The sequence below is a fragment of the Diabrotica virgifera genome, chromosome 8 (genome assembly GCF_917563875.1).
Source record: "Diabrotica virgifera virgifera chromosome 8, PGI_DIABVI_V3a".
Lineage (NCBI taxonomy): Eukaryota > Metazoa > Arthropoda > Insecta > Coleoptera > Chrysomelidae > Diabrotica > Diabrotica virgifera.
The window spans coordinates 188,023,099-188,050,144 of record NC_065450.1 but is presented as its reverse complement, the minus strand read 5'-3'; the positions used below and the strand labels follow the sequence as shown (position 1 = coordinate 188,050,144).

The following is a 27,046-nucleotide window of genomic DNA, read 5'->3' as shown; positions in this document are numbered from 1 at the left end:
TATATTATAATACATGCAATAAACTAATATTGAGATATTATTTACTAATTTATTTCAAATTTATCTTATTGTGTTCATGTTTTAATGAAATTAGTGCGATTATTTCATTCATAGGAGATTCTGACCAATAGGAAGCTACAGAAATAAAAATTAAACTGATTATTTCATTCATAGGAGATTCTGACCAATAGAAAGCTACAGAAATAAAAATTAAGGTGATAATTTTTGAGAATATCCCTTCGTCAAGTATATTACTTCAGATGCCCTTCGTTGCTACGAAAAAATACATTCAGTGACATTAATGACAATTAATGTTTTAAAAGTTATAAAAGTGATGACTTTCAACCGTCAAATATTTATAACAACTGTGTGTTTAATTGTACTAATTTGTACTTAAATATATAAATTACAATAAAATTTTGGTTTTGAACAGTTTTATTCATAAAATAATCGCAGCAAACTGCACTAGATCTCTAAAATTGGTATCGAATTTTTGCCCTCGTGACACTGACATAATTTCACTCCCTTTCGGGTCGTGAAATTAAAACTGTCAAAATGTCACTCGGGAAAAATTCAATAATTTTAGAGCTCTTGTGCAATTACTACTGATAATTTCTGATAATATCCCGTCGTCAAGTATATTACGTCAGATGCCCTTCGTTGCTACGAAAAAATACATTCAGTGACATTAATGACAATTAATGTTTTAAAAATTATAAAAGTGATGACTTTCAACCGTCAAATGTTTTATAACAACTGTGTGTTTAATTGTACTAATTTGTACTTACATAAATAAATTACAATAAAATTTTGGTTTTGAACAGTTTTATTCATGAAATAATCGCAACAAATTGCACTCGATCTCTAAAATTATTATCGAATTTTAGAGCTCTTGTGCAATTACTACTGATTATTTCATTCATAATAGATTCTGACCAATAGAAAGCCACAGAAATAAAAATTAAACTGATAATTTTTGATAATATCCCGTCGTTAAGTATATTACGTCAGATGCCCTTCGTTGCTACGAAAAAATACATTCGGTGACATTAATGACAATTAATGTTTTAAAAATTATAAAAATGATGACTTTCAACCGTCAAATGTTTTATAACAACTGTGTGTTTAATTGTACTAATTTGTACTTACATAAATAAATTACAATAAAATTTTGGTTTTGAACAGTTTTATTCATGAAATAATCGCAACAAATTGCACTCGATCTCTAAAATTATTATCGAATTTTTGCCCTCGTGACACTTTGACATAATTTCACTCCCCTTCAACAAATTGCACTCGATCTCTAAAATTATTATCGAATTTTTGCCCTCGTGACACTTTGACATAACTGTCAAAGTGTCACTCGGGAAAAATTCGATAATTTTAGAGCTCTTGTGCAATTACTACTGATAATTATGTTAACATGTTACCGATCATGTATATGCAAAAGGGTAGTATTCTATTTAAAACGGTCACTGATGTTATTTTCCGTATCACCGAAGGAGGCTTTATTTTTAAGTGGTTAAGCGATATGAACTGGTATAAGTGCGTGATAGCAAAGGAAGTTCTTGATATTAGTTTTCAAACTGCTGAAGAAACTAGAATAAGCTATCGGGATTTAACGCCTGTTTTCAAAATTTTACTCATTTCATATGGTATATAGTATATAGTATGGTATAAGTAGACCCAAACCCAGACATCCAAAGAGAAAGTTCTCCAACACCAAATTGTTCTATATGGTCCACATAATGTTCAGAAAGAAGTCACACCATTTTTAGCGTTGGGTTTGGGGGGGAGAGGGGAAATCTATGCGGTTTAGCATGAACAACAGGACACGTAGCCCGAATCAGTGATGGGAGGTGGACGAAGAGATTACTTGAGTGGAGGCTCAGATTAGACAAAAGAAGTAGAGGAAGACCACCTACTCGTTGGACTGACGATCTCAAGAAAATGCCAAAAAATTGGATGCAAAGTGCTCAAAATAGAGCACAATGGACAAACATGAGGGAGGCCTATGTCCAGCAGTGGACGAAAAAGGCTAGATGATGATGATGATGATTATTTTGATCGGTCGGACAGCAATGCGTGTCAAGCGGTTGCCCTCACTTAGCTTCACTGCGAGGTGTTCTAGTGGATATGAGTTCGATTCCTGGCTCGGTGAACAGAAAAATAAAAAAGGCTAACGCATCAGTTTAAATTTCTAATATGAATCTGAGGCTTAGACTGGAATATGCTGGTGTCTGATCGGCCTATGGGGAGCAGTACGGCAAGGGATAAGGGCTTGCGGCTCAGTCATACTCCCCCATAGATCCCTACCGGAAGGACGTTGACGCCTAATGCACCGGTGTGTACATACATACTCTTTATTCTGGCGAACATTGTATTTTTCAAACAAAAATGCTTTTAACTAATTGTTAATAATTGAACTATTTTATAAGACTTATTAATTGTTAGTTTGCTAATATACTGTCAAATGCTGATAAACTTTAAAATATACACTATATACGAAAAAATACTGTTAAATTTTAATGTCATTGAAACCCAAGAAGCCTTGCGTGACTATTCACTTGAGAAGAACAAAGTCAAAAAAGAAAAGGGTAATTTAAAGCTGTGTAATCCATGCGCACGAAAAGAGGACGTAATCTTCTTCTATTTTCCGTGAAAGCAAAATAGTTGCGGCGTGTCGTACTGGTTATACTTTAACAAGTCTCGTACCTTTTTCTTTTTTCTCAAACTTTATTTACATCTTGGAAATGCATGTGATATATTTTACACGATCCGTAACATTCACAATGATTCGTAAAAAAGAGTGGTAGATTTATGGTTTGCATAAGATTCCGGTTTTGGCGGTTTTAGTTGAAATGTTGACGAATCGGAACTTTTATGTGAACTAATACTCCAGTCAGTGAGAGAAAAAATAGGATATTATCTCCGATTTCTAACCTAATCCATCGATTTTAATGAAATTTTGGGAATATAGTCTACTGACCTCCAAATTAAAAGTCTACCCGATACCCGACGTCGATATATGCTTTCGGCAGGCGCTGTTTGCAGCCGTCCAATGTGCGTCAGTATACATTTCCCCGGTATCATTCATATCTTGGACACATATTACCCTATCCATCAGAGAAGGCACCCAATGAGGGACTAGCATCCCACACGAGAAATATACAGTCACCATATTATCTACTCGTAATGCTACGCAATCGTATCATCATCCGTACCATTTCTTGTTCAAAAATTTATTCCTCCATTTCCTACATGTTTTCCTTCATATCCTCTTGGGTTAGCCTATATGTGAACTAAAATCACCTTCTATTATTACCCTACTTGGACAATATATCTCTAAGTATGTTTTCTAATTGATCATAGAAAGGTTTTCTTTCATTCTCACCCAGACCGACTTAAGAAGCAAACACTACATACACACAACATTCATTAATTCTTTATTAAGTACAAATTTTACTAATACTATTCTCTCACTAGTTATCATACTTGTACTATGTTATCTTTCATCTCTCTATCAGCAATTAGACCAACTCCATTCCTAGTATTCCTACATACTTCAAATAGTTGTTTCGCTCTTTATCCTTTTGACTCTCGTTATTTTAAGTTCTACGAATTCATACTCTTACCAGTAAGATATCGAAGATTCGTATATTCTATTGTGGTGTATCCACATACCGGTTTCCACTATCCACATGTAACATGGAGAGTCGGTTGGATTAGCCGTAGCGGGAACCCGACACCACATTATCCTGATTGTTCTAACCTGTAATGGGGGTCCTATCGAAATAGTCCTTACCCAGAAATTCCAACATAGTCTCAGTTAGCTTCCAGAACAATTTACTTGAAAATATGCCATCATTTTAGTATAATTTTTGTTATATTGGTTCTCCAACATAACAAATTATAGATATAATCCCAACTTTCTAATAAAAATGTAAATTTAAAAAACTATACATCTTACACTGAATGTAGGCCAGCCATAACCTATAGGATATCAGGCCAGCCATAACCTGTAGGATATCAGGCTGATTAGTAAAAACTGGCAACAATCAGCATAAAACCGTGTATTATGGAAACAATTGGGGGAGACCTATGTCCAGCCGTTGACGTAAATGGGTTGGATGATGATGAAAGCTCTGGAGAGGTTTAAAAATGGCGAAAAAATGTATCTCAATGAAAGAAATATCCAAATCGTCTTATTTTATTATTTAAGTGAGTTATTTTAAAAAATGTCAACATTTTTTTTCGTATGTGAGCACAATTCATCTATTTTCCCTACATGCCAAATATAGAGCACTTAGATAACGAGCTGCAAGCAGAATATGAACAACTAGAAAAGGTCACTTCGAACGTACCACGTATGTGGTATACATATCTTTATGTGGTAAGGCCTCCAATGTAGGGTGCAAGACCAAAAGGAAAGCCTCGGAAAAGTTGGGATGATGAAATGAAAATTTGGCAGATGTGAGAAATTAGAGAAGATCTGCAGGGGACTGACAAGATTGAAGGCATAGTTTGGAGGAGGCCCAGGCTTTAGTGCCATTGGAGAGAGACGGAAAGTTACACACACCCTAACTTATATGGAATCACCATGTATTTCAAAACATTATTTATTTCTTTTGAAAAAACTTGTTATTGTTGCGAAGAATAAGGGTTTTTATTGAAAATAAACAAATCGATAAGACAATCAGATAGTACAGCTCGGTACGGTATAGGTAATTTGCTTGAGTTGCAAATTGAACGTAAATAAATAAATTAACTTTTGCGCCCAAAAACGAAAATATGCCTCATGTGGGGTTATAGAACTTACAATGGGAAAAGATAATTGGTCTTGTAAAGCAAGTAATGTTCTCAGAGGGACCTAGCTGTAGAGCTAGACGTAATACAGGGCGTTCTGTCCAAAACCTATGCTAGGTAACAGAAACTAGGAAGCTCAAAAATAAAGCAAGGGAAAGTCGCCAAAAAGTAATAATGACTCGCCACGATCGTTTAATTGTCCAATCAGCTGGAAGACACCTACCCATTTCTTACCTTCAGCTCCAAAGGCAGCTTTTGGAAGCTACAGGTGTAACTGTTTCAGTTGAACCGATAAGAAGAGTTCGTGTCAAGAAGTATACAGCAGGAGACAGTGATGGGTTCTCGAGATATCCAGGCAGCACAAGATTGATCGCCTAAATTGGTGTCTTTACCACCAAAACTGGAACATTGGGAATTGACAAAATGTGCTATTTTCAGAAAAAGTCAGGATTTGTGTAAAATCAGATGACCCACGAAATCGTGTACTTAGAGGTCGAGGAAGACAAGCAAGAACGAAAAATGTTCTGGAAAGGAATTGTGATCCTTAAAAAAACTCCTACAATTTTCATCCAATAAACTTTAACTGCTCACAGATATATTGATAACCTGTAGTTAGACTCTGGAGAGGTGCAACAGGAGAAAATTTAATTTTCATGCATGATAATGGACCTCCACATACCATTAGAGTGAATAAAGACATCATTAAAGAAGAAAGTATCCCTTATTTGGAGTGGCCTGCTTGTTCACCCGAGCTTAACCCTATAGAGTATTTGTGGGATATACTTAAAAGAAAAATTAGAGCTCTCCGAGATAATCCACAAAACACTACACGGCTAGTACAAGCTGCTCTTGAAGAATGAAACAACCTACCACAAAAACATGTTGATAATTTGATTAGGAGCGTGCCCACGCAAACAAGCTTGCATAAGAACTAAAGGTGATAACACTGACCACCAAGAAAAAAACAAAAAATAAATAAAAATAATTTAAACATTATTCGTTTTACATTGAAATTTTTTATGCTATTGATTTTAAAACAACTAAGTTCAATTTGTTTGTTAAATACTTTATTGTTTTATTTAATTGTTATGTATTTGTTATTAAATTGCTTTAAAATAAATATTGTTTGACTTTAGTCCAGGAACTGAAGCTTTTCACCTCGCAATTCTTACAGAATGGATCGATTTGCTTGAAAATTTGAGAATAAGTAATGGATAGTCCAAGGATCAAAATCTATATGATGCCGAAAGGCGCTCTTACCATGGGGGTGTTTGCCACCCCGTCTGGGGGTGGAAATTTTTTATTATATTTTGACCGCAAAAGTTGATAAAAACATTCATTCTAAGCAAAAAATGTTATGTACATTTTTTTTGATAAAATGAATAGTTTTCGATTTATTCGCTATCGAAAGTGTTAGTTTTATATCTAAGAAATCAATGTTTTTCGGTATAGGTACTAATTTACAATTCACTCAATTTGGGCCGCAAGAAAATTTTTTTTCAAACCAAGCTCTTGGAAATTAAATAATCTACAATTTCATATTGAATCATTTTTTTGTATCTATGAAGCTAATCTTTCTATTCTGAAGAGAATGGCCTTTTTTACCAAACTACAAAAATTCGCTAGTCGCTTTTACCTTCAGTTTTTTAAGAACTAATCATTCTAAGCCAGCCAAACTTCTAGAATCTATTAATAATACATAAATAAAGAAGAATGAATAAGGCCAATGACTGAAAACACCGCTAACTTACATTATTATGCTTGCAATTGGATATCTTTTTTTTTTTTTTCAAAAAAATATATTGATTTTTTAACCGTAACTTTTTAATTTTTTATCTTAGAAAGTTTGGTGAAAAAGAATTTTATAGGTTTTTATGAGATCTATAAGGCTATTAATATTAAATATTTTTAAAATCCTCAGTCTCAAAAAGAGGTGACTTTGAAAGGGTTGGTAAAGGTGGTTATTGCATGTTATTACAAGTTTTAATTGTCAATAGCTCACTTAATTTTTGCCGTAGGAAAAATTTTTGCAAACCATGTTCTTTGAAATTAAATAAACTACAATTTCATGTTTAAACATTTTTTCGTATCTCTGATGCTAATCTTGTTATTCAAGATAAGGGCATTTTTTACCAAACTACAAAAATTAATTATTCGCTTTTAACTCCTTTTTATTAAAAACTAATAATTTTAAGCCGGTCAAACTTCTACAACCTATTAATAATACATAAATAAAGAAGACCAAATAAGGTCAATGACTAATTTTAATTAGGCTGGCGATAAGGGGGTTGTTTCCGATAAATTTTTTGCTGAAAAAAATAGGGACTGACATTCTTTTCATTATAAGTTACTTAATTTTTGAGCTAGAGACTTTTTTTTATTTCTAGAGATAGATATTTTTAAATACTTTAAATTAGTTTCAACGAGTTATCCTCGAAAATGCATAGTTTTCCCGTCGTTGGACTTTGAATCTACAATATTTAGCATTTGACGAAGAAGAGCTAACACATAAAAAAGTATAGCTCGATTACTATTGGTTTAAAAAAAATAAAAAAAACAGATTTGTTTATTTTTTCAAAAGGTACATTTTTATTAAGCAAAGTTGTTTTGATAAAACGAAAACTTTTTGAGTTATTTGAAAGAAACTGATTAAAAACATTGATTTTTTCGATATAAAACTAACACTTTCGATAGCGAATAAATGGAAAAGTATTGATTTTATCAAAAAAATGTATAGAACGTTTTTGCTTAGAATAAATGTTTTTACCAACTTTTGCGATCTAAATATAATAAAAAATTTCCACCCCGGAGATGGGGTGGCAACCACCCCCATGGTAAAAGTACCTTTCGACATCATATAGATTTTGGTCCTTGGACTATCCACTATTTATTCTCAAATTTTCAAGCAAATTGATCCATTCTGTAAAAATTGCGAGGTTTTGTTCTATTGTAAGCTTCATTACTTGGACTACTTCGTGTGTTTGTTTTTTTTAAATTCGCGCGAAATAATAAGAAATATCAGATGATTCCATATAAGTTTGGGTAACAAACGTGGTTTTGAAACGTGGGTAACCAATAAAAGAATAGAAAACAGAATAAATGCAATGGAAATGATGTTTTGGAGAAAAAGCTGCAGATTAACACTAATGGACAAAGTGCGGAATGAACGATAGATGACTAATACCGCTGAAGGAAAAAGCAAAATGACGTCTTAGATTACAGTGGAACGGACAAATAAAAACAGTAATGAAGAAAAGAGAGCCCACTGAAGAAGACATATATGAAAAGAAGAAATGACATGTGGTAAGTAGCAAATAGCTTATACTGTGTAAAGTCAGGTAAAAGTAAGTAGATAAGTATTTTTGAAACTGAGAATTCTTACCTACTTAGAATTCGGATATTTATATAAATACCTATGCTTTATAGACGAGGTTATTCCATAAGCCATATGAAATGGCATTGAATTAGTTTTCTGTAAAATCATTAAAAACAATAAAAATAATTAAAATTTTACCTTTATAAATAATTGCAGTTTTGCCAAATTAAATAATGACCATCGTTTCTTAACACTTTTTCTCTGATTAATTATTAAGGAAGATACTCAAAAATTATTTTTGGTCAAAATATTGCAGATAATTATGTATAGTCCAGAAAGCCACTGCGCATCCGCTAGGAAAAATATTCTAATTCGGATTTTTTGCACAATCTTACTCAAAAAGGACTCCTTTTAACAAATTTGCATGTTGCCAGGACCAAAAGGTGGTCAAAAATTTTTTAAACGTTTTTTTTTTTTTTTGTTTTTTTCCTAAAATTATTTTTTTTGCATGGAAAAAAGTTTTTTTAGGTTTTTTGGATCATTCCAAACAGAAAAGCTCTTTAGTGACTTTTCTCTAAAGTTGATAGTTTTTGACATATAAGCGATTAAAATTGAAAAATTGCGAAATCGGCCATTTTTAACCCTCAAAAACTATATGAAAAACTGAAAATTTGAATGTTGCCAAGGTAGGTAGAGATTCTTTAAACATCAATTGATGAAACCCCGAAGAGTTTTTTGCAATACAATATTCCAAACTCCTTTGTTTTTTAATTGCTTATCAAGCGTGCGCGACACTATTTTCCACCGACAGTATGGTGCAAATGAAAGGAATAAATTCGTTATTTCGTAAAGCGGCAACTTTAAGGAACAATCCCGAAACAGGTCGATTTTTATTTTTAAGTTATGATATTGTGGCATATATGGTATACTAGTGACGTCATCCGTCTGGGCGTGATGACGTAATCGATGATTTTTTTAAATGAGAATAGGGGTCGTGTGGTAGCTCATTTGAAAGGTTCTTCAATTCTCTATTCAGTAATGTAAACATTTACACAATTATTTATACAGCGTGTCCTTCTACTTCTTTTTTTGTCAAATAATTTAATTTAATAAAAATTTTTTGGACACCCTGTATAAATAATTATGTAAATGTTTAGATTACTGAATATAGAATTAAAGAACCTTTCAAATGAGCTAGCACGTAACCCCTATTCTCATTTAAAAAAATCATCCATTACGTCATCACGTCCAGATGGATGACGTCACTAGTATACTATATATGCCACAATATCATAACTTAAAAATAAAAATCGACCTGTTTCGGGATTTTTCCTTAAAGTCGCCGGTTTAGGAAATAACCAATTTATTCCTTTCATTTGCACCATACTGTCGGTGGAAAATAGTGTCGCGCACGCTTGATTAGCAATTAAAAAACAAAGGAGTTTGGAATATTGTATTGCAAAAAACTCTTCGGAGTTTCATCAATCGATGTTTAAAGAATGTCTACCTACCTTGGCAACATTCAAATTTTCAGTTTTTCATATAGTTTTTGAGGGTTAAAAATGGCCGATTTCGCAATTTTTCAATTTTTAATCGCTTATATGTCAAAAACTATCAACTTTAGAGAAAAGTCACTAAAGACCTTTTCTGTTTGGAATGATCCAAAAAACCTAAAAAAAAACTTTTTTCCATGCAAAAAAATAATTTTAGGAAAAAAACAAAAAAAAACGTTTAAAAAATTTTTGACCACCTTTTGGTCCTGGCAACATGCAAATTTGTTAAAAGGAGTCCTTTTTGAGTAAGATTGTGCAAAAAATCCGAATTAGAATATTTTTTTCTAGCGGATCCGCAGTGGCTTTCTGGACTAGTAACACTTAATAAATACATTCAATTTGAGTGAACACAACCACATCTTAAGAGTTCCTAAAATAAGCTTCTCACAGAGTAATAAGCAATAAAGGATGTTTTTTAAAAATCCCCATTGTCATCAGAGGCGGAGTGAAGTAGGTATGTAATACTGAAATTTGTATAATAGACTGTCGGATTTCAAAAGTTCAGCCAGTGGCGGATCCAGAGAGGGGGGTCACGGAGTCATGACCCCCCCCCACCAAACGAAAATAAACATCAATGCAATAATCCTAAAAAAATAGAAAAACCGAGAGCTGTCAAGCAAAAAAAAATTAGGCACATCCATAAAATAATTGAAAACCCAGTTATACTAGGTGTGGTAAGACTAAGTGACCTTGCATCAGAGAAAAGTAATTAAATTACCTTCAAGATCCATGACCCCCCTCTCCCCCCCTTTGAAAACAATTCAAACGAGTGAGAAATTACCCTTCTGCACGTGTTACACACTATACTTTTTCTACAACCACAGTTTTTGCTAAAAATAAAAGTCACAATTTCCAAACGAAGATTTATTCTAATAATAAATTATAAATTTTAAACTGTATTTAATTAATATCTACTAATCAATTTAAATTCCTTAAACCTAAACAAATTACGCAGAAATCAGTTAAAACATTAATGCACTGTCTTAGTTTGTTTGAATTTAAACTATTTTAAATAATTATTATAAAATAATGTCACATTTGACGTTATATTTATGCAGACATAGATTCCCACCAAACCTACTTCATTCGACGTATTTTGCTGAGGTTGCTTATCCTCATTGGTTGATCCTTATTGGTTAATTGATAATTATAAAATGTTTATTAAGAATAAAATTGTAAAATAAAACAGTTGTAACATTCATAATTTAATTTCTATACGATAATTAAGTATAATAACTGTCTTACAGGTTATATATTTGTCTACGCTTTAACCACAGATGTACACAGAAGATATAAAGTTACTCAGAATGAGGTAGTCATTTGTAGAATACTAAATTTTAAAGTTCAAAAATAATGTGTTAAATAAGCGAATTTTCCAGATTTCTCGAACATGAGATGTAGTTAAATCGATTTTTTTTTAAAAGTATTATCAAATCTAATATCTCAAATAAAACAATTTCATCAAAACATGTTATAGTTATATTTTATCTACTCTATCCCATATTATGTATAAGTTTTTAGTTTGTGAAAACTGTCATTATAGATAGCAGTGCGTGAAGGATTTAAAGTGTGCGTTTCATAAATAACTATTTTGTGGAATGTAATGGAACTGTGCAGCAAAGAACTTTCCGGCACAGAAACGTCACTTTTCTGCACACTAATGTCATATATCATATACTGTGCAGAACATAACATAAAACTGCGCAGAAAAGTGCATTTTGAATAGTGGTTGTAGAAAAATATAGTTTTTAAATAACATTACGAGAGATATTTTTAATCCCTTGTACTCACCTAGGAAAAATTAAAAAAACCTTTAAAATTGGAAAAAATATCGATATAAAGAGCCTCCCGAATAAATATAGGTTTTTCTAGACACTTTTAACGATTTTTTTTTTCAGTCAACATGCCATTCAAAGACGAAACAACTTGGGGAAAAAATAAAGGCACTTAAATACGTGGAATATGAATTTTTTATTGCTTTTAGTCAAAAAATAACTTGATTTTTGTAAAAAAAATGTTGAACGACCTCTAAAATTTTTTTGTAGGAGTTAAAACTTATCTTGAAACAGGATCTTATTAATTTCATAACAAGAAAGGGAAACAGAGAATGACAGAGATTGCGAAAAAGAAAAGAAAATATCGATTTATTTTGAACCACTCTAGTATACGACACACCACTGATCTTATACAACCTTAAATGAAGAGCTAGCGACAAATTGTGCAACGGAAAATAGAACATCAAGAACGTAGACACATTAAAAAATATGAGTAAGTACCAATACTTCGTAGGTACCTACATCACGTTCTATCCTGAATATGCACGTATTCATTTCAGCAAAATAGAATTACTGATAATCTACATGTAAATCTGAAAATCTCTGCAAAACTGTAATAACTATAAATTTTTCTGCACTTTTGCAGAACCGTATTCATCAAAGGTTTGTCATTTATCACAATTAGCTATCTATTCATCGGTACCATACGTTGTAAGCCGAATAAACAATAAAGAGCTAATAATAATATTATGTTTCGTAATATTCATTACTAGGTTCGTTACTAGTAGACAACACTGATTAATTAAAACTAATAGCCCAGGAAACGAAACATTTAAAAAACGAAAAATTGCTGGCCTCTATTTTTCAACTGGGATATCTCTAGTCTAAGCGCGTGATACACACGCAAACTTTAAGCACGCGGGTTTAAAGATCGCGGACTTACTCGGCTCGCCGTCGGTGATACACGGCAGACTTAAAGTACGCGGTTTTAAAGATCGCGGTCGCCGTCGGTGGTTTGTGCTATTTAGGAATTTTATCGTATTATATACTTCGTATCGTATCCTATCGTGTTATATATTTTTAATACTAATAAAAAAGACGAAATCGAAAAGTGTGGGTAAAAAACAAAATATCATAGATAAGAGGGTATTTTCATCAGGAGGATAAAACAGCCTATAAATAATTAATAGGTTTACTCAAAAACAAATAATCAAAAATAATTTAGTATAGCTTAAAATAGTGTTTTACGGTTTTCTCAAAACTTATAAAATGTAACTTGTCTCCTTTCAACAATAAACGATTGAATTATTTCTAGGCAATTTGCTTAATTAGTGAAAATATAAGTGTAACACGTACGGGTTACGAGTAAGATTTCAAACTTGTTGGATCGACGGCGTACTTGGCGGACTTAAAGTACCTACGCGTACTTGCTGTGATACACGCGCGAAAAAGGTCGTCGAGCCATAAGTTCGCGTACTTACTCGCGTGTGTATCACCCCTTTAAGAGCTAGAGCCGAAAAATCATCGTCATAAGTAATATAGAGTTTGGCATGTGAAATATGTCTATTGTATACTGATAATTATGACCCCTTTCAGGCTGACACCTCAGCGGATACAGGAAGTAGCAATAAGGGATGAAAGGGGAAAGTTAGTGCAGTCATTAAAGGTTTTCACCTCCTATTTTGTTAAACTTCCATCGATTTGCATGAAAATTGGTGACTAGTTAGAGCATACCTCAAGAAACAAAACTAATTTGGTGCCAACTTGCACTTTTACTCTGGGAGTGGACACCATCCCTTCTCGGGGATGAAAACTATTTTATTAAAAATAACCCCACAAATCGATGGAGGGGCAAATTTTAAGTAGAATTTGTTATATCATATTATTAAAATAAATCAATACTTTTTGGGTTATTAAAGATCAAAGATTTGAATTTTCGAGAAAAAAATGAATGGTGTAAAGAGGTTTTTCATAAATAACGCAAAAACCACCATATCAATCTGAGCTCTACCAACATCTTTTACGAGCACGATATATTATAAGTATTTGCTTGAACGCCTATAAAAAAAATCCAACAGAGCTTTTTGAAAAATTGTTGAACAAAATGGTTGGGAACTTGCTGAAGATATCACATATATGTAAATTCAAATGGTTTGAAGGGTCTCAAATGCCAGAGATTGTTAGAGATATTATTTTTGAGAATGAAACAGACGATGAGATGAATGGTGAGCAAGCTGATGATGAGATTCATAATAGCGAAAGTGATTAAAATAAGTATGATAGCGGTTTCAGTGAATGTGACAGCGAAAGTGATAAATAAATAGTATTTTCAACGAAAATTTTGTTTTCGTTTATAAATTCGCAAAGTCTGTAGAGCTTATATAAAAAAAATATGAAATTCTCTCAAGAAATTCGCTCAATAAAGTTCCTTTATAGCTCACAATATTTAAATAATATTTATATCAAAGGATATAATTGCATATTAAAACATCATTTTTAATTCTAAACAACTTTTCATAATAGCATTTTTCCATATTAGGAATTTAAATATACTTATAAATAAACAAAGTTTTCGTTATAATAATGCTCGCATTTTTAGCTTATTATACATATTTGAATTTTAATAAAACCAACTTGATAATTTAATCATTAAATTATAATCCTAACTTCACTCCCGAAATTCCTTTGAAAATTATTCTGTTAACTAATTTCAAAATAAATACATAAATAGCGTACCTATGTTTTAATTTTCACTTTTTCCTAAAAAAATCGAAAGAGTTCTCTCATTTTCATCATCACTTGTTTAGCTTTGATGTCATTAACTTCATCTGGAGCTCACTTGATAGGTACTCTAGAGTAGTTAGTCAGTATGTGTTTAGTAGGTATATTTTATAAAATGCATCGTTTTCCAGTTATTTAAGCTTAGATTTGAGTACTAGCCGAAAAAAGTAAGCTTAAATAGAATATTTAAGGAAGCGCTGCATAATTTGGAATGGGGTGTGAAAGTTAATGGAATTCTGATAAATACAATCAGATATGCAGACGATACAGTTATTTTAAGTGATGATATGAATAGATTACAACACCTTTTAAATGCCATTGACACAGTGGGAAGAGAGTTTGGCCTAAACATAAACTGTTCAAAAACAAAATATATGGTGAAAAGGACTAAGTTTTCACCCTAATGGCATATAAAACAACATAATGCTATTCTACATCCCACCAGAATGAAAACAATGGGAACCTTCTCTGGTTACACCTCGGAGGCTTCTACAATTTGCAAGCCATACGGATGCTGAGACTAAGGAAGATGAGGAAATTCTACAATTTACAATTCACGTCCCATCTGCTCAGCGCGGTAAATTTCCAACGAGAATGGTTCCCTTCATACTCCACACAGAGTAAATGTAAATAAAAAATGAATAACCATTTTCAATTTCGTTGCAAAACGAAAAAACACACAGCCGAACCATATTCTAGTCCAATCAGAGAGTGCTGCAAGCACCCCTACCGGTTTCGAAACTCATTAGTCTCTCATCAGGAGGCACATATGCTGCTCTCCCTGATCCAACCAAAACAGACCCCAGCGTGCAGTCCCGGATTGCAACGAACGAAATGGCATAGATGCCCTAACGGCAACTGCTAGCAAAAAGACTAAGTTTTCACCCTAATGGCATATAAAACAACATAATGCTATTCTACATCCCACCAGAATGAAAACAATGGGAACCTTCTCTGGTTACACCTCCGAGGCTTCTACAATTTGCAAGCCATACGGATGCTGAGACTAAGGAAGATGATTTCTCGTTGAAAATTTACCGCGCTGAGCAGATGGGACGTGAATTGTAAATTGTAGAATTCCCTCATCTTCCTTAGTCTCAGCATCCGTATGGCTTGCAAATTGTAGAAGCCTCGGAGGTGTAACCAGAGAAGGTTCCCATTGTTTTCATTCTGGTGGGATGTAGAATAGCATTATGTTGTTTTATATGCCATTAGGGTGAAAACTTAGTATTTTTGCTAGCAGTTGCCGTTAGGGCATCTATGCCATTTCGTTCGTTGCAATCCGGGACTGCACGCTGGGGTCTGTTTTGGCTGGATCAGGGAGAGCAGCATATGTGCCTCCTGATGAGAGACTAATTAGTTTCGAAACCGGTAGGGGTGCTTGCAGCACTCTCTGATTGGACTAGAATATGGTTCGGCTGTGTGTTTTTTCGTTTTGCAACGAAATTGAAAATGGTTATTCATTTTTTAAAATACATGGTATTTAGCCGTTTGGCCCATCAAGATTTACGGTTATATGTTGATGGTCATATAATTCAAAGAGTACCCAGTTTTAAATATCTTGGTTGCCATATTACTGAACAACGAGATTCAGATAAAGAGAAAAAATGTAGAATCGAGATAGCCCTCACGACACTTTTAAAAATGAGATAATTCTTCTGTAATGATAACTTGCAACTTCAACTTCGAAAGCGCATGATTAAATGTTACATTTCTTCAGTCCTCTTGTATGGTGTCGAAGCATGGACATTAAGAATACCCACCATTAATCGTTTGGAGGCCTTTGAAATGTGGCTGCACAGACGTATACTGAAAATACCATGGACGGCTATGCTGACAAATGTGGCAGTCCTTAAGAGAGCAAATGCTGCCCGCGAGCTGCTTGATAACATAAAATATAGAAAGATGACCTATTTTGGACACTTAATAAGGAGAGACCGGTATAATATTCTTCAACTTATTATGATGGGTAAAATCGAAGGACGCAGAGGAATTGGTAGAAATCAGGCCTCTTGGTTGAAGAATATCCGGGAGTGGACAGGAATAAAGAAAGCAGAACAACTATTTAGAATAGCTCGAGACAGATACAGTTTCGCCATGTTAATCGCCAACGTCAAGGAAACTTGATAGGGCACGTTAAGAAGTACATTTCGATATAAATAAATAAATTTGTTTATTGCAAAATAAAAACACATAGGCCTTTGAAATAACACTTTGTTAGCAAAAACTTTCTTTGTCCATATATTTTAATTTAGAGAATAAAAGTTAATTATTTTTAAACATATGCAATTGTTTAAACAATATTTCACAAACAATAATCAAATTAGTTTGATTTTTGTGGAATCAAAATATTAAAATACAACAAAATATAGAGCAAGAAGATAATATATTAGATAAAGATTGGAAGAAACTTTGGTGGAAATCAACTTTTGTGAATATAACACCGCTGTCCTGCGCGTAGCACCAAAAATTTTTGTTTATTTAAAAAAATTCCTGACGCCGTGGTAGATAACCGATTTTAATTTTGATTGCAAATGAAAGGTACAGTATTCTTCTATCTGCGAAAAAAAACTCAACTTGCTATCTGCTTTATTTTCAGTCCCGCAACATTTTAAAAAAATGATTTTTTTTTGCTAATTTTTTTAATTTGCTAAAGCTGGATTGCAAAATCTATTGAACCGATATTAATGAAATTTATAGTATTGTTTTATTATATCATAAAGTTTTTATGGGTAAAATATGAAGGTCCTAAGTGTAGCATAAATGGTTGAAAAACGTAAAATGCGAATACTTGTTTTTTATGGTTTTTTCGAAATTATTCCTATTTTGCAACAAAGGTGACAATTTCTAAAAATTTTAGCCAATCTTATATTGTAGGAAATTTAATTACGCAACTTTAATGTTAGTGCAACTTTTCTCGGAAGTGAATAGTTTTAAAGTTATAATGAAAGAACGAAGAAAAAAATCGAATGTTTCCTTCATTTTTTGACATTTTGATTATTTAAACAATGTTACGGACCTTTTTGAGTGGGAGGATAACTCACTTATTATTATATGGGTTAATTCCAATCAATTTCTGCAAAAAAAATTAGAGTCACCTCTCAACGTCCGTCTCAAAACAGATCAGCCCTGGACTAAAATAATAGATTCGCCAGGGAATTAAAAGAAATTAAAATAAGAAAAAGAATTACACGATAAATTAACGATAAACTTATCTCTTTAATTGCTAACATTACAGTGACAAAAGCTTTAAATATCCTTATTCTTATATCTTTATATCTTTAAGTATTTTCGTCGCGGTTTTCAGCAAATTGAGTTTGTGAATTTAAATTTTCACGTAAAACACATCGCTCATCGAGTCGTTATACGCTCCGTTCGTTTACTTGCGCTACGTACTTAGTAGCTCGAAATATGTAACCTCTTTCGTAATTGCTGCAATTTTTCGTATCATTCCGACATCTAAGAACGACCCTGCGACTCATCTGCTCTCCCTTCCCTCTTCCTTCGCAAAGATTATCTAACATTGCGAATTTTCGGAGGTGGATGGCGTTCATCTGAAGATGTTCCTCCAGGTATGATTTCGTATAAAAGAACATTCAGATAAAGCTTTAATCCAGTTTATTGTTAACAGTTTAGTGACTTAGGTTAGAAACTAAGGTGGGTTGATGTTGTGAGGGCTGTTTTTTGAAAATGTGCTGCGTTTACGGAATTATGTGAAACAAACAGTGATAAAAAAATAATTTTATAAATTAAATAAATAAAATTAAACAAACAATAATAAATAAAAATTTTATCGCATTTAAAAGTTTAAAAAAATAAATTTTATAAAATATATTTTTTTAATGTAAATGTGCTGAATGATTAATTTTTAGTTTATTCTTTTGTTTAAAATTGTTTTGTTTTGCATACGAAGAATGTGTGCCTGTAATATTATGTACAAAATTAAATTGGCCGATGTTAATCGTAGTAATGTAGAAATTGTTGAATATTGAACATTTAGTTTGAGTGTGTTCTTGTAAGTTCAATTATTTCTAATTCCTTCCAGCAGTTTGCATATGCATAGTCAGTTTTTTTTAGTCTGGGTTTCAATTCTGAATATCGCGAACTGTCCCTCTCTCCCACTCTATATTTTTTTTTAATTTTTTTAATTTCCAACAATATTTTGATATATGAAATAGCTATTTGTATAACAAGGGAGGAAAGTGCTACTTTTCCTCCCGAGAATGAAGTTTACTGCCCGACGCGTAGCGGAGGGCAGTAATCATTCAAGGGAGGAAAAGGCACTTTACTCCCATGTTATACATATGATTTTTCCACCTTCCTCAAATAACAAGTCATTTTTTCATTTTTACTTAATTTATTTATGTAACTAACCAACAAAATTTATTAAAACTAAAGCTAACAAGTAGGTAGAATATAACTGTCAGCTGTCAAATATAAGTCAAATTATTAATGTAAACATTGTTAAATCAAAATAACAATTTACTGTTTTTTACCATTCTGCAAAATACAGAGTGTTTTATAAATAAACGTTAAAATGTATAGATACTTACGTAAAAATGTAAGATATTATACAGGGCGTCAATGAGTTATATTTACATGAATGAAATACCATGCCGTCACTTTTACTTTTCCTCCCTAGGGAGGAAAAATATTTTCCTCCCTAGGGAGGAAAAGTACAACTTTGCTCCCTACAATGAGGTCCGGAAAAGTATACTTTCGGTAGAGGTAGGTGGAAAAATAGTTTACCCACAATTTTTAGAAATAATTTTTTGAAATAATTCAAAATATCTTCAGAACAGTAAATAAAATTTGTGAAACGAGTTACGTTTGTTTTGGTATTAAATTATCGCATAATCATAATAAAAATATGGGTGGTCACATACATACTGGGTGAGTCATGAGGAAATGTACATACTCCTACTGCGTATGGAGGTCCCTATGGGGAATAACAAATGACCATTAAAAAGTGTCTGCTTCCATTGGTTAGTAATATACAGGGCGAGTTGTTAATTTTTACAGAAATTTGTATTCGTCATAATTTTTGAACGGTAAGATCGATTTGTCTCTTATTTTGGTAAATTGTTACACTATTACCACCCAATCAACTGATTTATTCAAACTAGAAAAAAAATCAGGCCCGGCTTTAAAAAATTAGTTCGTTTTGGTTTTAGAAAAAAATTCACCCTGTATACGGTTTTTGAAAACTCTAATAATAATTTTAGAAATTAGACAAATAGGCAATTAAAATGGCATATTTATTTTTCCCCACACGATTACTTAATTTTTTATAAAAAAATCAAATTTGACTATGAATTAAAAGGACATCGCACACATCTTATGGAAAATATAATGTCACTCAAATTCAATAAAATTTATACGAATAGATTCGTTTTAAATTAACGGCCAAATCTTATCATTGCGCCAACTCTTAATTATGATTAATTACGGCGCAAATTGCAATTAAAGTTTATCGAAATCACATTTTTTGAGTCAGTAAAAGTGTCAGTTACCATCACTATTGCTCTGGGTGCTATTCAAAAGAGCTTAAACCCCCGCTGGGCCTAAGCGAATTAGTGAAACTAATCCTCTGATTTATGGAGTACCGACAATTTGGGTGTTTTAAAATATTTTTTCTCTCTCTCTAACTTATGTACGTATCCATTTGATTTCAGATTTATTTATATCAATTTCTGCTCTTATTATTGAAAATATAGAGTTGGCGCAATGATAAGATTTGACCGTTAATTTAAAACGAATCTATTCGTATAAATTTTATTGAATTTGAGTGACATTACATTTTCCATAAGATGTGTGCGATGTCCTTTGGTAAAGTGAACCATAGATTTAAAAAAATTAACTTTTATTACAAAAATTAATTTTTTTTTAACAAATATTTAATTTATAAGTTACCACCCAATCAACTGATTTATTCAAACTAGAACAAAATCAGGCCCGAATTTAAAAAATTAGTTCGTTGTGGTATTAGAAAAAATTTCACATTGTATATGGTTTTTGAAAACTCTAATAAGATTTTTACAAATTAAAAAAATAGGCAATTAAAATGGCATATTTATTTTTCCCCACACGATTACTTAATTTTTAATAAGAAAATCAAATTTGACTATGAATTAAAAGACCATAGATTTAAAAAAAAAATGCAAAATCTATTTTTTTAACAAATATTTAATTTATATCAAAAATGAATAATCATTTTCAATGTCGTTGCAACACGAAACTACAGCCGCATCATTATTCCAGTTCAATCAGAGAGTGCCACAAGCACTTCTACCGGTTTGGAAACTTATTAGTCTCTAATTTATACATATAATTTATACATATAGTCCGTCCACTATAACGTTTCCCATGCGGTACAATTCATTTTCAATCAAATTGAAAACTTGCCTGACTGAAATTGACTTACCCACAAATCGTGATACAACGACCACCACCTTTGCAGACGATACTGCAATCTTAGCAGTACACAAAAATCCCATCGAAGCTGCTGCAAAACTGCAGAGAGTATTAAATCAAATAAATATATGAGCACAAAATTGGAGAATTAAATTGAATGAGCAAAAATCAAACCATATTGTTTTTACAAAATGTCACAGTGAATCACCTACAGTAACAATAAATAATAAGGTAATTCCCTCAGTTACCTCTGTAAAATATCTGGGCATGCACTTGGACAGGGGATTAACCTGGAGAACCCATATATGGAACTAACGTAAACAAATGGGCATAAAATTATAGTAAGCATTATTGGCTTCTAGGGCGTAAGTCTAAGCTCACGACAAGAACAAAACTGCTAGTCTACAACACAATATTCAAATCAGTCTGCGGTACATTCCATGTCAAATCACTCAGGCAAAAAATTTTGGATCTCCGATTTGTCTGAAAATTGGAATATATAGCTTCTGCGGGACGTAAAAATAAGATATTTAAGGTCAAAAAATCTTCTTCTTCTTTTTTTCTCAAAATGTGATTTTATGCGATTTTACAGTAATTTGGTGTTTATTTAAACAAATATGCATTTTCTGTCGTAAAGTATCAATGAAAAACATAATATTTTAATAGAAAGGACTCAAAAATGTCATTATATGGCATTATAACAAGTTATTTTGAATCAAAACAAGTTTTTGATCAAATTTTATAGTGTAAAAAACGTTAAAATACCGTTTTTTACATTTTCCTTCATTCCCAAAATACGTCATCATCGATTTGGCTGAAAATTTGCCCACAGATATCCAAAAGATAGAACTTTAAGTGGTTAGAAGGATTTGAATTATATTACAATACCAAAAAAGTTACATGCAGTAATATCAGACTCAAAAGTATATATTAGTCCAGTCGGGATAGCATTTGACCTTGAATGCCGAGCTGCCCAAAATTTTATTTTTCTGATCTTTAAGGGAGTCAATAGTAGCCTAAATTTAAAATCACGAATGAATTCCTCCGTTACGTTAGCCGCCATCTTGATTTTAAAGGAGAACCTGTTTGGCTCAATATCTCCGCCATTTTTAACTTTTCGACAAAAATGGTAGGAACTGAAATTGTTCCAAATAAATCGTATTTACAATTATTACAATTTATTTTTAACAATTTTTGTCGTGAGGTCGATATTTTCGAGCTAATTTTACTTACAGTAGACGCCTATATTTTTGACTATAATATTGCATGTAACTTTTTTGGTATTGTAATATAATTCAAATCCTTCTCACCACTTAAAGTCCTATGTTTTGTCTATCTGTGGGCAAATTTTTAGCCAAATGGATTATGATGTATTTTGGGAATGGAGAAAAATGTAAAAAACGCTATTTTAACGTTTTCTACACTATAAAATTTGATCAAAAGCTTGTTTTGAATCAAAGTAACTTGTTATAATGCCATATAATGACATTGTTGAGTCCTTTATATTAAAATATTATGTTTTTCATTGATAAATAATAAACACCAAATCACTGTAAAATCGCATAAAATAACATTTTGAGAAAAAAAGAAGAAGATTTTTTGACCTTAAATATCTTATTTGTACGTCCCGCAGAAGCTATATACCAATTTTCAGACAAATCGGAGGTCCAAAATTTTTTTGCTCCAAAATTGAGTGATTTGAAATGGAATGACCCCTGCGCATATGGTCTGCAGCTCTGGGGAACAGCATCCAAGTCGAATGTATCAATAATTGAGAGATTCCCGTCCAAGGTGTTACGTTCAATCATCGATGCTCCGTGGTTTGTTACTAACAGGAATATTTACAATGATCTGGAAACGAAAACCGTCAGTGAAGTGATAGTGCAGTTAACTGCAAAATACATCGTACGTCTTGAAAGCCACGCGAATGTGCTTGCAATTAATTTGCTGGACAACAGTCAGGACACAAAACGGATAAAGAGACAGACACCATTAGATTTACCGCACAGACATTAATATTGTTACAGTAGCTAAGTTAATGTGTGTACTGTACATATAGCAATTTAATATTATCTCTATAGAGATGTGTGGCGCTGGTCACAATATCTTCATGTCATTTTTTCACAGATAAAATGTGCCTATTGTTATATATTGTAACAGATTGCCTAATAAACATAAAAAAAAATTAATGGAAAATATTTTCAACGTCTATGTCTCCATGCCGTATAACAATATGGACCATACATAGCACTTAACCATTCTGTAACGGAGATTGAAGGAAAGATTGTGGTTACAAAGTAGCGGTTTAAATTTAATAAAAGGTTGTCTTGCTTGTTCGGTACGGCATTTTATTTCTTGTTGAGTATCCCATTGGTCATTCACCATCATTCCCAAGTATTTGATTATTAATTTGATTAATATGCCCCTCCCATAATAATTATAAAAAGATCTGTTAGATAATATGAGTGTTTTCCATTTCATTACACGTAGAATTTAAGAATTCAGATCCTAAAAAATATTTAATTATATTTATAAATATAGGAATATAATGTATTCCATATTTTTTTACAGATAACATGGAATGGAGGTACATAGGATTATGTAAGTAAAAGAACAATATTAACACTTAAAACTTATGTACCTACTCGTAGATGTAACCAGTAACGTAAAAAGTCACTATTTATCTTTTGCGCTTCCAAAACAAATTTTCGGACATTTTCGGGTTTTAAAATAAGGTCACTAAGGTCACCCCCTCTGTGGCTCAGTGGTAAGAGAGCTTACCTTTGGATTCATTCAGGGGTCGTGAGTTCGAATCTCATCAGGGGTAGGAAATTTTTCCTACCGTGATTTTCCAAGTCATAAAATAAATTTTGTTATAAAATACATAATTTCAGTAGACATTATTCAAAATGGCAGGATGTTTAGTTACACCTTTTTTACTATACAGTGAGCACGTAAAGGTTGGAATAAATTCATTTTCTCGAGAATGGACAATTTTGGAAAAAAATCCTGAAACAGGTCGATTTTTATTTTTAAATTACGACTTTTTGACTTATATATTATACTAGTGACGTCACCAATCTTAGCGTGATGACGTCATCGATTATTTTTTTAAATGAAAATAGGGATCGTGTGATAGCTCATTTGAAAGGTAATTCAATTCTCTATTCAGTAATATAAACATTAACATAATTATTTATACAGGGTGTCCAAAAAAAATTTTTTCAATTAAATTTATTTACATAAAAAGAAGAATGTATGTAATTTATTTTATTCAAAATACATTTTACTGCTATCAGAAAACAGGAAAAAATGTTTATTTGACAAATAAATATTGTTTTTTCCTTAAATTCAATATTAAAGCAGCCACCCGCCAGCCTCGTGACAGTTTGAACATTTAATTTAAGCGAAAAGCCATGATTATTTTTCAAATAAACATTTTTTTCTGTTTTCTGAGGGCAGTAAAATATATTTTGAATTAAATAAATTACATACATTCTTCTTTTTATGTGAATAAATTTAATAAAAAAACATTTTTTTTGACACCCTGTTTAAATAATTATGTAAATGTTCATATTACTGAATAGAGAATTGAATTACTTTTCAAATGAGCTATCACACGACCCCTATTCTCATTTAAAAAAATCATCGATGACGTCATCACGCCCAGATGGGTGACGTCACTAGTATGATATATATGCTAAAAAGTCGTACTTTTTTTTTTCCAGAAAAAAAGATTTTTTTCCAGAATCGTGCATTTTCGAGAAAATGAATTTATTCCAACCTTTACGTGCTCACTGTATATATGTAGTTAAAAAATTTGTAAGAAAATTCGTGGAAAATTACACGATTTTCTAAATCATGCCATTTCGCACATATCTCAAGAAGGTTAATATAAATCTATTTTCAAAGAGGCAGGATGGTTGTATAGTTATTTCGTATAAAAAAATTAAATTGTGTATCTGTAAAATTATTTCAGGGTGTTATACAAACATATTCATATCACCACAATTTTCTGAGTCATACCATGTAGAGTATGCTTAAAAAAAACCTAATCTAAAACCGTTTACAACTTGGCAGGATAACCGCAAATATGAATAATACAACAAATTTATTTAATCATTAAAACATTCGTATTCTATTAAATATTATTTTCCTGAACCATGTCTCGGAATTTTTACACACTTTTCAAATCTAATAGCAAACTGTAACATCTTTATTTTAAGTGATTAGATCATATTTTTATTTAGGTAAACGCAATAAAAGTAAATAAACAATTTTTACAATTTATTGGTTACAGTAGGGAATTTACCTACCCATTATATTATACAGGGTGTCCAGAAGCTCTCATAACAAACGAAAACTGGAGATTCCTCAGATAATTTTAAGAAAATTTAACTCAATTCACCTAGTTCAAAAATGCTTCCGTGGAAAGTTAGAGCTCTTTAAAGATGGCGTCTTGTAATTCATCATCGTCATAATTCAACCCGGATCTATCCAATGCTGGATATAGGTATCCCTCAGTCTGCCCCATGCATTTCTGTCCTGTGCTGTCTACATCAAGTTTCTGTCGATTCGTTTGATGGCATCAGACCATCTGGTTGGCGGACGACCTCTACTTCGATATGCTTCGTCTAGAAGAAGAATATCGAAGTCTTGTAATTAGTTTCTTTAAAATAGCTGCAGAACGCTTTTATTTGGAAAAACGAAAACTGGTACACTTATTTATCTTCCAGAGGTCAATTGTCAAATGTCAATTATCAATTGTCAATTTTTAGTACCGGTCATAGGGGTCCGCTTTGGGTACGGAAACTGATATTTTATCGAATAACTTTTCTGCCTAACTTTTAAGCATTTCTGACACTGGATTATTAAATTCTGGGATAGTTTTGTACTAAAAGGTACTGTTGCTTTAACTCAGAAGAATACGCAGTGTTCTAGAAATATCGATTTGAAAAATTTTTCGTTTTTTGGTTTTTTGAGTTTAAAAGAATTTAGAAAAATTCTATTTAGGAAAACGAAAACTGGTACGTATATTTCTCTTCCAGAGATGAATCGATTTTATCAATTGTGAATTTCTAGTACTGGTCATAGGCATCCGTCTTGGGTAGATCAACGGATATTTTATCTCATAACTTATTGGTCTTTAAATTTTTAAACATTTTTGAGAGTAGAGTATTAAATTATGAGGTATTCTAGTACTAAAAGTTACTCTGGCTTTAAGTCGGCAAATACACCGTTTTTTTTTTTAATTTTTTTAAAATTTTTTCAAAATTCAAATAAAAGGTGTACAATATAAAATGGGTGGAAATTGCATTTTAGTGCATAACATGCATCCAAAAGTGCATAAACCTGTCAAAATCAGTGTATTAAGGGCAAAATTTTGTTATTTGGGAGGTTTATGGAGTTACGAATACGCAAGCAGAACCGACCTCCGAATCACCTAGTGCCCAGAGTTGCTGCTAAGGCACGTCATCTGGAGTTTCGTGGGATATCGGCAATAAATTAAAGAAAACAGATTATTAGAGGGTTTTTGGGATGGCCGAACACGAATATGACATTACAACTGACTCTCGGAGCACCTGGTCCCAGGGTGACTGATTTCGAATTTAGAGAGTTTTTGGAGGTCGATTCTGATGGCGTATTCATGTTCAGCAACCACAAAACTCCTCGAGTATCACTTTAGTTTCTAAAAGCCTCGAAATTTAAGAATATGGCGTGTATATTAGTCACCCCGAGTACTAGGTAAAGATCTGTTCTAATGTGACATTCTTGTTCAGAAACCCCAAAAACCACCTGAGTAATATGTCTGTATCAATTTACTGCCGAAATTAATATATAAATATGGTATAGAAAATGCTTAACAAATAAAAAGGTACCATAAAATATCATTTAATTATAATATTAAAATACAGGGTGTCCCATTTAAGAAAACTCAGAAAATACTCATTCCGAGTTTCAACCAACCCCGTATACTAAAATTAAACATTTTGGTATACTATTAATAACTGACAATAGTAGACTATATTAAAAATCGTTTAAACATAAATTAATAGAAGTTTGGATATCAAATCACTAACAATATGTATAGGGTGTGAATGTTCCTACAAAATTAGCAAAAAAACGTAATTACATTTTAAACTACCTCGTATAATATTTCAAAACACTATATTTTATTAAAGAAAACATCGAGTAGAATTCAAAAATGTAAAAATATACAGGGTATTACATTTAAAAAAATATAAATTTGTATCACCCTGTGAAAACGGGTAGCCCTGTATATTAGAAAATACTGTTAAATCATAGTCCTATATGTGGCACATGTTTTACCTAAATAACTTTTTTCGTATATCTTACGACAAACGAGTAATTGGACTTTGTCACACTAATGCCCCACCCTG

The 27,046-nt window shown here is 32.1% G+C and overlaps 1 protein-coding gene across 5 annotated transcripts in view; it reads left to right on the top strand.

Moving 5' to 3' along the window:
• The first annotated feature begins 17,687 nt into the window (after positions 1-17,687).
• The window catches only part of LOC126889665 (collagen alpha-1(IV) chain-like), a 32,435-nt gene continuing 23,076 nt past the window's right edge, over positions 17,688-27,046 (top strand). For 4 of the 5 annotated variants that reach the window (XM_050658174.1, XM_050658177.1, XM_050658178.1 and 1 more), the window contains exons 1-2: positions 17,688-17,803; positions 23,217-23,246. In XM_050658174.1, the coding sequence (XP_050514131.1) occupies positions 23,222-23,246 (25 nt within the window). In that variant the 5' untranslated portion in view covers positions 17,688-17,803; positions 23,217-23,221. The other variant, XM_050658175.1, reaches the window with a different exon arrangement.